This window comes from Hyperolius riggenbachi, chromosome 2, assembly GCF_040937935.1.
Source record: "Hyperolius riggenbachi isolate aHypRig1 chromosome 2, aHypRig1.pri, whole genome shotgun sequence".
NCBI lineage: Eukaryota > Metazoa > Chordata > Amphibia > Anura > Hyperoliidae > Hyperolius > Hyperolius riggenbachi.
The window spans coordinates 227,634,443-227,646,141 of record NC_090647.1 but is presented as its reverse complement, the minus strand read 5'-3'; the positions used below and the strand labels follow the sequence as shown (position 1 = coordinate 227,646,141).

Below are 11,699 nucleotides of genomic sequence, written 5' to 3'. Positions count from 1 at the left end.
GCGGGTCCAGTAGCGCCGAGGTAGAAAGCTTAAGGTGGGACAGGACCACCCTCTCGAAGGTTTTCATGATGACAGATGTTAATGCCACAGGTCTGTAGTTGTTCAGGTCAGAGATTCCCTGCTTCTTGGGGACAGGGATGATGGTGGACTTTTTGAAGCACACAGGGACTTTGCTTTCCTGGAGGGACCTGGTGTAGATGGAGGAGAGGATGGGAGCGAGCTGCCGTGCACCGGTTTTTAGGCAGGCTGGTGACACACCATCCGGGCCGGAGGCTTTCCTGACATTCAGAGTTGTTAGATGGCGTAAGACATCTGCCTCGCTCACAGCCGGAGGTGGTATGCTCAGCCCTCGGTTATTATCATCCGCAGTTGAGGGCTGAGCATCTGGGGGTATTGCTAGCCCTCCCGGTGCCTCCTGGTTCTCGAACCTGCAAAAGAAATTGCTGAGGTTCTCGGCTAGCTCAGTGCTAGGCGTCACATGTTGTGGGGGAGGTTTGTAGTTTGTGGCAGCTTTTAGACCTTTCCAGACAGTGCGTAGGTCATTCGAGCGAAGGTTGTGTCGCATCTTCTCCGCATACTCCCTCTTGGCGGCTCTCAGCTCATGCTTCAGGTTGTTTCTTGCCGTCTTGAAGTCCTCCTGGTTGCCGGATTTGTGCGCGGCTTCCTTGCTTCTCCTCAGTTGCCGAAGCTTGTTGGAGAACCAGGGTTTGTTATTTGGAAAGACCTTGAAGGACCTGGATGGAATGCAGGAGTCTTCACAGAATCTGATGTATGAGGAGACATTGTCCGCCCACTCATCCAGGTTCGGTGCTTCCAGGGCTTTCCAATCTGTGCAGTCGAAGCAGGCTTGGAGTTGGAGTTTGGCCTCCATCGACCACACTTCGGTAGACTTTAGCACTGGTTTTGCTGACTCCAGGAGCATAAAATATTGTTTTCTGTGACAAAATTCCAAAGTCCCGCAAACACAGCTTTAAAGGCTATAGAATACATGCAATTAGATGTGAAGTGAAAAATTGTGCCAGGTACTTACAGGTGATAACAATATTGGTAATCAATGATGGAACAATGCATTATTTTTTCATTATGAATTTCATTTTTTGTGATTTTTTTTTTTTACCAATATGTTACAGAATTTGTATCATATTTTTTATGTCATTGCATTGTAAAATCAGTCCCTGCAAAGAGCTGCCCTATTTCTGTAAGTAGGAGGAAATGATGCAGAGCAGAGTTATGATGAGGGTGCATATGCGCCGGGAATAATGCTGACAGCACTACAGATAGGCACAGCGGAAATCTGCGCCACCTAGCGGCTGCTGGGAGGAGCTGTCACGTCTAAAGTGACGGCGAGGATGCCTCGTTTGCTATAGCACAGTGATTGGTGCTGCCGGTGCTCCAGTAGCTGTGCTGGCTGAGGATTTTCTCTTCCCCACCCCCCCTTCTCTGTCTCCTCTTTGCATGTCTGTGTGTCCGAGGGGAGGAAGAAAGGAAGAAAAGAGGGAGGGGAGGGAAGGAAGAGAGAGGAGAGAGACATTCAGCCTGCCTGCGCCTACAGTGCTGGGAGCTGCCACCTCAACATGGTGTAGATCGCCTTGCTGCAGCCAGTCCACGGGAGAGACGGGAAGAGCCGCACAATAGGGACTGGGGGACGGACAGGCGGGTGTGCTGCACCCCAATGAGGAGTTGGAGCCGTGCAAGGAGAGAGTGAGGGAGGAGAGGAGCTCGCCCTGCTGTGTCTGGATCCAGGGCAGAGGGGAGGGAGGAGGACACAGGCTGCCTGGGCTACTGAAGAAAAGACAGGGCGACCATGGCTAATGACTCGCCTGCCAAAAGTCTGGTGGACATAGACCTCTCCTCCTTGAGGGTTAGTATGGCTGGATTGCCATTCCTGGCAGGCAGACGTGTCTGTGTTCATTTTACACAAAGGAAAGCCCAGCAAGGTGTGGACTGGCCTCTGGGATTCCAGTATCTGTTGTGCAGTCGGTATGAATGTGGATCTGTGCAGTATGCCTGGACTGGAAGCCCTAGCAGCTGCTGATGCAGCTCCCCACCCATATGATGGAGGCAGGGCTGGGCCCCTCTAGTCCAGCCTGTATGTTGCAAGAGGCCGATGGGGGGCAGCTTTCTTGTCTTTCTTATCTCATCCCTTCTCTATCTCTCACCTTTCTCATCTGTAATTTGTTTTGTATATATTTCTATTCTGTTGTCATCATTTTCTGCGCTAGAATGGAGAGTTCATACAAGTCACACTGGCTTCCTTTGTTTGCATGTATTGGCATGTGCCTCAACTGAGGAGGAAAAAAATAGGGTGCAACAGCTGCATCTATCCCCTCATTCCTCACATTACCACCCCTAATATATGCTGACAGTCTATATATACACACACTGTTTTTGTTTCCTTTCAGGATCCGGCTGGGATTTTTGAACTGGTGGAAGTGGTGGGCAATGGAACCTATGGACAAGTGTATAAGGTGTGTGGAAAACATTGTCTTGTCTATGTTTATATCATACTGCGGTCTGCATTTTCCACTCTAGTCTGAGAAGCCGGCCTATAGCTTGATTGCAAAGGTGTTTAGGGTGGGCCCTCTCTCTCGGAGGCTAAATGTAATACAGTATTCTTATACAAGAGAACCGGAAAGTGTTTCTGAGCTTTGTGTAGCTATCCTTTTTTCAGTTGACAGATTTTGCAGGCCTTGCTTATCATCTTGAATCATGTAGGCCAGTGGGTGATATGTTGACTGACTTGCTGAAGCATGTGACCTGATAAGGACTGACATGGACTGCAGGGTTTCCTTTTGGTTTTATGAGTGTTTTTGGTATGTCCAGGTTTTGTGTGGCCCTGTCCTTGCACTGATCTGAGCTTTCCCTTCAAAGAACTGTGTGATCAGACTACAAGCATAGTAAATATAAGCTCTTTTACATTTGGAGTGACATCTGTGCGTTGTACAGTAGAGAATCACAATGCAGCAAATCTGGTCATTTTGTTGTCGGAGAGGTGTGTCAATCAGTTTTGGTCATGTTATGTTATGTCATACATTAGGATTAGGATCCCTCCCCTTGACACTTTGTGATGCTTTTGTAAACAGTGTATAAATGCAGAGTAGTTCTTGGCAACACACTTTTATCACAATAGTAAAATCCATTCATTTACTTAACCTAGATTTAAATGCACAGGCTTTCTCACTTAGGCCCATTTGCAATTAACTTTTTCTCTTGAGTTATCTCCTAGGAGATAATTTTCATTTCCTATTTCAAATATGTTTTCAGCATTTTACAATTGAAAAAGTGCCCACATGTTGGTGGAAAAGCACTATTACAATTATTTTCTTGCTGGCTGGTGGTTTAAAATGCATTTTATATAACAAGGTGTGAAAATTCAGGAGAAAAAGTGAATTGCCTGTGAGCCTTAATGTTTGTCTTATGGGACAGGTGAGGTTTGGTTTATGTGAGGTTTCAGGAATAAAACAATACTTTTATTTGTTCTGATTTGTAAATAAGCGTGATGAGGAGAGTAATTGTCTATAGAAACCACCCAGGTTAGGTTGTAATAATGCAGATCGCATATCAAGTCATTGGGCTCTATTCTCAAAGACTTACCGCATGCGGTAAAGTACATGCGGGAAGTTTGCGACCAAAATTCCGTCAAGTTGACATTCTCAAAATGTTCTGCATGTTTTTTCCGCATGCGGTAAAAGTGCGGGATTCATGCGGAAAAATTTCTGCAAAAGCCGGTATTTTCCGCAGTAAAAAAATCAATTCTCAAAAATGTTCAGGCGCATCATTTCGTCGTTGTTTACCGATGGGGTTTTATTTTATTTTTTTCACCTACAAATAGTAGGTGATATATTCCGCATTCCATTGACTTTAATGAAGTGTGGAGGCTTAGGCCTTGTTTCCACTTAGGCCACATACACATCAGACCATGGTCTTTTGAAAATGAAAGATCACAGACCAATTTTACACCCTTCCATGTAGTATGAGAGCCATACCTTCACAGTCTTTTCTATGGAGCTGAACTCCCCATCAGAAAAAAATCTTTGCAAGATGCTGCACACACAGATGCTGTACAGACACAAAAGATCAGTATCTGCAAAAGATCTGTTCCTGCCAAAGATCCCTTCCTGCAAATTGCATTCATAGTCTATGAGATCTGCAGATCATCATACACACCTTGTTTAACTGACATTCATCTGCAGATCTGACAATCATCTGCAGATCTGAAAATCCATCCTGGTGGATCTGATCTGCAGATGAATGTCTGTTAAACAAGGTGTGTATGATGATCTGCAGATATCATAGACTATGAATGCATTTTGCAGGAACAGATCTTTTGCAGGAACAGATCTTTTGCAGATACTGATATTTTGAATGTCTACAGCATCTGTGTGTGCAGCATCTTGCAAAGATTTCTGTCTGATGGGGAGTTCAGCTTCATAGAATAGACTGTAGGTATGGCTCTCATACTACATGGAAGGGGGTAAAATTGGTCTGATCTTTCATTTTCCAAAGACTATGGTCTGATGTGTGTATGAGCCTTCAGTGCGCTTCTGTCCGCTTTTTATCAGCACATCAATGTTACAGATTGCTACATGTTTCTGAAAAGCGGACAGAAGGTGATAGATGGAAACGAGATCTGTGCTTGCTGGACTTTAACTTTTTTTCTTTGAAACACTTTTTCATGCAACCTTTTTACCGCATGATTCCCGCATGAATAATGGCTGTTTCCGCATCTTTTTTCCCGCATGCGGAAAACATGCGGAAAATATTAGTGAATGTGGAAAAATGCGGAGTTTACCGCTGGCGGAAATATAGCGGTAAAATTTTGCGGTGTTTTTGCCTCTTAGTGAATAGAGCCCATTGTCTAGTTTGTATGAGCAAAGTCAGCCTTCTAATTTTGTTGGCACTCACTTTAGTTTTCATGTTTAGTTATGCCTGGTACACACCATGCAATGTCCCGTCAGATGGGTCAAATTGATAATTTACAACAGGTACAATCAGATTTCCGGTTGATTTTCCAATCAATTCTATACAAAATCAATGAGAAAAATGATCTGAAATCAAATCGGATTTATGGTAAATTATCTATTCGACCGGTCTATCTGTTGGCGAAATTGCATGCTGTGTACCAGGCAGTACAGTGTTTTAGCTGTATATTGTAATGAGCATTAACCTCCCTGGCGTTATGATTATTTCCAGATTTAAGGTCTAGAAACCATGCAATTTTTTTCATAAGCTTTTAGACGCTAAAAACAAGAAGGAAAAACCTACCTCAGAGTGGTCTGCAGCAGCTCCTGCATGAAACTCACTCAGGCACAGGTTTACCACCCTGTTCTGTGGCTTTCTGTCCTGAGCCTGACTCGGGATTATCACGAAGGAGGTTAAGGCTGGATTTACACCTGGCCATAGCTTTGCGAAGCTGCGCCCTATCTTATCACAACGCCAAAAACTACATTCATATAACCCTGTGTCAGAGTGCACCGACAGTCTTATTCATAGTGCCGCCCCCCGCTCTGTGACATACTTCCTGCTGGACAGGAAGTACGTCACTCAGATTGCCGGGTTCCCTATCATATTTGCGTAGTTCCTCGCATGCGCGCCACACCGCTGCTGCCTACAAGTCTTACATTTCTGAGTCGCCCATTGTCTTTCATGAATTCTGTTGCAACGCCGTGGAAATCTGACTTTGTGGCGGGTTGGTGCACTATTGGGATCTTCTGACGTGGCGGAGTAAGTGTGCTAGGCCCCGTAGACTTTCATTGCTGTTGCATTCCCCTGTGTGCAGTAAGGGTAACGCAAAACAATGAAATCGGGAGTAGTGTAAAAAGGGCCTCAAGGGTATCTGAATTTGGAAGAATATGCAGTCTCTCATCCTTAATTCCTCTTACTAAATACCAGTTTCTTGGCTGTTCTGCTGATCTTTTGGCTTAGGCCTCGTTCACATCATACGCGCTTCCGGAAGCACGTATGATGTGCTGAAACGCAGGTATGGCAGAAGGGCATACACAGCCCTTCTACCATTCTCATCTACTGCGCTGCGCAGCATTACGATGTGCTAGGAAGCGCTTGCGTACTGCTGCATGCATTTTGCCCGGAAGCGCAGAGCTGATCCCATCACTGTCAATGGATGGGAGCAGCGGCGCAGATGGTGTGCGATCGTATGCGCTGAGTTCGGATCGCACGGCCATCTGCGCTAGGTAGATTTGAACGAGGCCTTAATCAGTGTCTAAGGTGCAAGCATCTGCAACAATCATGCAGCTAGTGGAGTCGGAACACCTGGTGTGTGAACTCGTTATGGGTCAGTCATAGATAGTATGGCAGACAGAGAAGTGGGCAAGAAGCTTTTTCAAAAAGGGAGCAGTCAGCATGTCCATATTCATATTATCTTCTCTGTCCATATTTCCTTACCACAGCCCAGCCAAGCCCAAAATTGAACAATACAAATTCTACTAGTAATTAGGAAATGTGAAATGTAATCAGTGCATAGCAGGAAAGTCCTGGTCAGAATACCTGTTTCATGGGCCAAATGGGTCTCGAACTACACTACTAGTTTGCTTCCTGTTTAATTAATAATTGCTGTACTACGTTTCCCAGAATCCCTATGTTGTAGGAGAAATGTGCTTGCATGAGCAGGAAGGATTTATAAGTTGATTGGGAGCAATTATAAGGCCTCAACCCTGCAAACAGGAATTTGAATGGAGTGCCAGAACATCTTTGCATGCCTTAATCCTGCTCTTATTGTATGCCATGCCGTCACACCACCATAGCAACAGAACATGTCACAGGGCTGTAGCCTGGTCACTCATCTGTACTCACTTGGCCCCAAGCTGCACAAAGATTGTTGTCTTACGGAGATCGGGACTCTTTTTGTACGACTGTACGCTCTGCACCCTCTTGAGCAAAAAACATACATGCTCAGTAGATTTTCTGCAGTGCAGCAAAACACTATTAACAGATCCTAAATTAAAATAGTCCCGATTTGCTGCATTTTAAGTTGAGAGTGGATGCGTTTCTCATAGCAGCCCTTGGTGGAAACGCAAATGTTCTAAATGGGAACTGAGCTTAAAAGACAACTGAGGTGAGAGAGTTGCATGTGGTCTGGTGTTAGTCATGGAGAGAATCTGAAGACATAACAAAAGTTGAATAGGTAATACCTTTTATGACTTTAATGATTGCCTTTGAAACATGCATGAAGAAACTTAAAGTTTCAAAAGTTTGCAAAGAAATCTTGTACAGTAAGTCATTAGAGGTACCACCTCATCAACTTTTTAGTTATATCTTCGGACTGAAGTGAGATGGATAGGGATGCTGCCATATTTATTTCCTTTGAACGAATACCAGTTTGCCTGGTTATCCTGCTAATTCTCTGCCTCTAATCCTTTTAGCCATTGCCCCTGAACAAGCATGCAGCAGATCAGGTGTTTCTGACATTGTCACATCTGACAAGATTAGCTGCATGCTTGTTTCTAGTGTGATTCAGACACTACTGCAGCAAAACAGATCAGCAGGGCTGCCAGGCAACTGGTATTGTTTTAAAAGGAAATCAATATGGCAGCCTCCATATCCCTCTCACAGTTGTCCTTTAAGGAGGAGGTCTACAACCTGTATGAATGCGCGCTGAACTACACACTGGAGTTTGTATCTCGAAAAGCACAATTCTAAAGCTAAATTTATGCTTGCTAATGTGATTAGATTTAATTCTAGAATTTGTTCTATTTTGGGTTTCATTCAACTTTAATGGAAAGATCCGAGGGGGAAAAAAAAGTTCTACTTACCCGGGGCTTCCTCCAGCCCCTGGCAGCCAATATGTCCCTCGCCGCAGCTCCGCTCCCAGCCATTGTCCCAGGGTCCCCTCCGTTGGAAACGCCGACCTTGCCAGGTAGGCATCTCTGAGCGCAGCCATGCCACTCGCATTCATGTGGTCTGGAGTGTTCTGTGCATAACTCTCTAAACCACGTGGGTGCGCTCACGAGTGGCGTGCAGGCGCAGAAGATGCCTACCTGGCGAGGCCGGCATCTCCCTGGGATCTCCCCTTTAAAGCATATAGAGCACCTGGATGCTCTAAAGTTCAGAAAACGTTTCAAACAAACCTCTAATGTGGGTTTTTGGGGTGTAGCAGGCATTTACTTACGGGAGAGCTTCTCCGTAGCCCCACCCCCATGTATATGGAAGTTTCCATTTTCTGTCACCTTGTGCTGCAGCTTAAAGTTCCTACGATGATCTCTTGTTTCCCCAGCCGCTGTGATTTATGCCGGAAGATGTAGTTCATTGATGTGGTTACACCTCCTGGCATGTATCGTTCATCCCAAGCATGCATTGCAGCTGCCAAGGGCATAGGACATTACTGTGAAAACCTGCGGAACAGGGACATAGACCATAAAGAAATCTATATAGATGTGGTGCTACTGAGCAGCTCCCCCCCCCCCCCCCAATGTTGTTGGGCCCATGTTGTATTGCCTGCAATCTTGTCAAAGGTCTGTTTTACTCTGAACCCATTAAAGTGTACCTGAGGTCTTGCACAGGACAGAAGGAAACAGAAATGCACCCTGTATGTATTTAGAGAGTTTAGCCTGTCTAATGCCCCCTCATCTGTGACTAATCACAACCATAATGTGATTTCTCAGTTGTCAGCTCAGTAATCTTCTCTAACGGCAGAGCAGCTAATTTGTAAACACAGGATGTTAATATGTCTGCTTCCATGAAAGCGGGAAGTAGACACACTGCAGATATAGTGCAGGAGTTCTGTAAGCTGTAACAAAGAAAAGTTTTCTTTAAAGGTTATTATGCTGTTGCATATCTTTTAAAGCAGAGAGGAAGTTCTGAGCTCAGGTCTGCTTTAAATATTACCAGCAAGTTAACCTTATGATAATAGCATTTAGTAAGCTGACCACTATTGCTGTAGCTTTCAGATTAGGGAAACAATTGTTATGGTGAATATTGCTGACCTGGATAGCGATGCCTAGCAGACCACATAAACCTGACCACTGTCACTTCTGTGTACTTCTTCTGGATGCAGTACAAAGCTGTGAAATATTGCTCAAACGCTTCATCTGCCTGCAACCTCCTCCATACCCCCTCCCCCTTTTCATTAGATTGAATGTTCTTTCAAATCGAATATCGAAATATGTTAAAAGCCTCTAGTAGTGTGTGATGGCCTTTCAGCAACCTACAGCCGTTACTTCTAAGAAAAGTCTTGCATGTTGGATGCCACGTGCATCATTTGGCCTCCAGAAGCAGTTTCGGCTCACCATCCCCTAGAAGGCCTTGTTTTGCACAGATGTTGTTTTTCTGTTTATATAGATACCATCCACAATCAAATTAATTGCTAACATTTGGTCTGCATTCTAGAAAGCATTCATTAACGTTCAGTGTAAAGTTATTCTATTTGGATAACCATCAAAAGTTGTTCAGATGTTGCTGACTGACATTGAATTCAATGAGAAACAAAGACTTGAGCATGGAATGCTTCACTGAATATGTGTATTTTATAAACTGTTATCCAGAGGATTATTAGGAATACAAATTCAATGAAGGACAAAAAGCTTAATTCAGTTAATAAAATTAAGCTAGGTTCACACTCTAGGCTTTGTAGTAGCTTTTTTGGCTACTACAGAGCTGAAAGGCTATATGTCCTGACTATTAAATGAATATTTATTTGGGATGTAACTAGCACTCTAAGCATTGTTAGCCATTTTCTACCCCGTTAGACGGGGTGAAACATGTTGAGTTTTTTGCGGGGTGGTGTAATTTTATACTACATGTCTGTAGGCAGGAGCAATATACCTCAATCTACTAGCCAATTGTTGGGTTGTGAGATTCAATTAGATCTGTCCTGGCCTACAAATTTGTCTTTAGTCACAGTTATTAAAATAGTTTGCCAGTCTAGAATACAATGAATGATTGATTAAAAGTTACATTTTAGCTTCACAACTCCCAGTGTTATTCTTTAGTCAGTTTTCATGTATGCTAAGGATGGCATGTGGAGAAACACATACTTTAACTGCGTTTTTTATCTGATTGACCTCCCACTTAAAGGGGCCCATACACCTAACGATTTTCTCGCCGATATATAGCCGTTTCGGTCACAGTGATCGAAACGGCTGTGAAATCGCCGAGCACACCGCTGACAGAACGATCGATTTCCGTCCGAAATTGATCATTCCCGTCGACCCATCCGTGCGGACGATTTTTCTCGGTCGCCGGCGGGTCGGGAGTGCGTTGTTAGCGGCGTTCGAATGCCCGACAACCGACGCAATACATCGGTAATACATTACCTGCTCCAGCCGGTGCGAGTCCCCTGGTCTTCCTCTTCGATTCGGGCTCCAGAGCTACAGAGAACTTCCTGTCCCGGCAGGAAGTTTAAACAGTAGAGCGCCCTCTACTGTTTAAACGTCCCCTGAACAGGAAGTTCAGTAGCCGGAGCAGAGAAGAAGACCAGGGGACTCGCGCCGGAGCAGGTAATGTATGAGGGGGGGGGGGGGGGGGCGGCAGCGCCACAGATTGTGACCGGTTTCAGGACTAAATCGATTCACAATCTGTTTGCAGTAAAGGTGGCCATATGATCCCTCTCTGATCAGAGAGGGATCTATCTGTTGGTCGAATCTGATGGCAAATCGACCAGTGTATGGCCACCTTAAGAAGAATTTAATGTCTATCTATTATTAAGGCGCGTACACGCAGGATTCCTGCAAATGGCGGGTCGTCAGACCTGCCCACGGGGCGGCCATTCTGCCGACAGTTTGCCAGTGTGTACATCTGTCGGCAGGCTAAGGCTGATTTTGACTGATTGGCTCGGCGGATCTGTCAAAACTAGCCTTATCAGCCTGCCGACAGATTGTAAACAAAGGGAAACTGTCGCTAGAACGGCTGCCCCGTGGGCTGGTCTGACGACTCGTCGTTTGAAGGAATCCGGCATGTGTACGCGCCTTTACTGTTTACCTGACCAAGTGCACAGGATAAGGGACACCAGATATAAGGCAACAAGTCTGCAAGGCTGTAAAGTGACAGGACATACAGAGGCTGCCATCTTCCGTCCCTTATGCTGGGCATACATGGCCCAGATTCTTCTTATCAATCGAGCCGCTGATGGCTCGATTGATAATTTCCGACATGTCCGATCACCGCGTGGATCTATTCCCTGCTCGATCCCCGCGGGCGGACAATAGGCAAAAACTAAGCGCTGAGAAGGAAGTGCCTGCGGGGACGAGCGGTAATCGATCCGCACGGTGACGCGCCGGCATCGAGCCTTTGGCTCGATACCGGTGCATAAACGTGCCGTGTATGCCCAGCATTAGAAACCTGATAGTTGCCTGGCTGTCATGCTGAGATTTGGGACTTACTTGGTTTTGAGCCACACCTACTGTACCACAAGCATGCAGCCAGTGGAGTGCGGCCACAGTCCAAAGCATCTGAGCTGCATGCTCATTCTGGGCCAGTGGCTTAGTTTTGGAGGCAGCATATTAGCACAGGAGTCCGGCATCTGGCATTGTTTATTAGAAAATGAAGATGGCAACTTCTGTATTCCTCTCGCTTCATTTTCCCTTTAAGCCCAGTTTTACACTTTGCTCCTGCTGCATCCCACCACAACTCAACCGACAATCCTATGACCCTGCGTCAGAATGCGCAGATAGGATTATATGCATAGTTCCGCCCCATGCTCAGTGACGTACTCTCTTCTGGGCAGGAAGTATGTCACTGGGATTCCC

The 11,699-nt window shown here is 45.3% G+C and overlaps 1 protein-coding gene across 4 annotated transcripts in view; it reads left to right on the top strand.

Annotated features, from left to right (window-relative positions):
- Window positions 1-1,384: 1,384 nt before the first annotated feature.
- MAP4K4 (mitogen-activated protein kinase kinase kinase kinase 4) overlaps window positions 1,385-11,699 on the top strand; it is a 232,675-nt gene continuing 222,360 nt past the window's right edge. For 3 of the 4 annotated variants that reach the window (XM_068268254.1, XM_068268253.1, XM_068268251.1), the window contains exons 1-2: window positions 1,386-1,861; window positions 2,403-2,468. In XM_068268254.1, the coding sequence (XP_068124355.1) occupies window positions 1,805-1,861; window positions 2,403-2,468 (123 nt within the window). In that variant the 5' untranslated portion in view covers window positions 1,386-1,804. Of the gene's footprint in view, window positions 1,862-2,402; window positions 2,469-11,699 lie in introns of all 4 variants that reach the window. The other variant, XM_068268252.1, reaches the window with a different exon arrangement.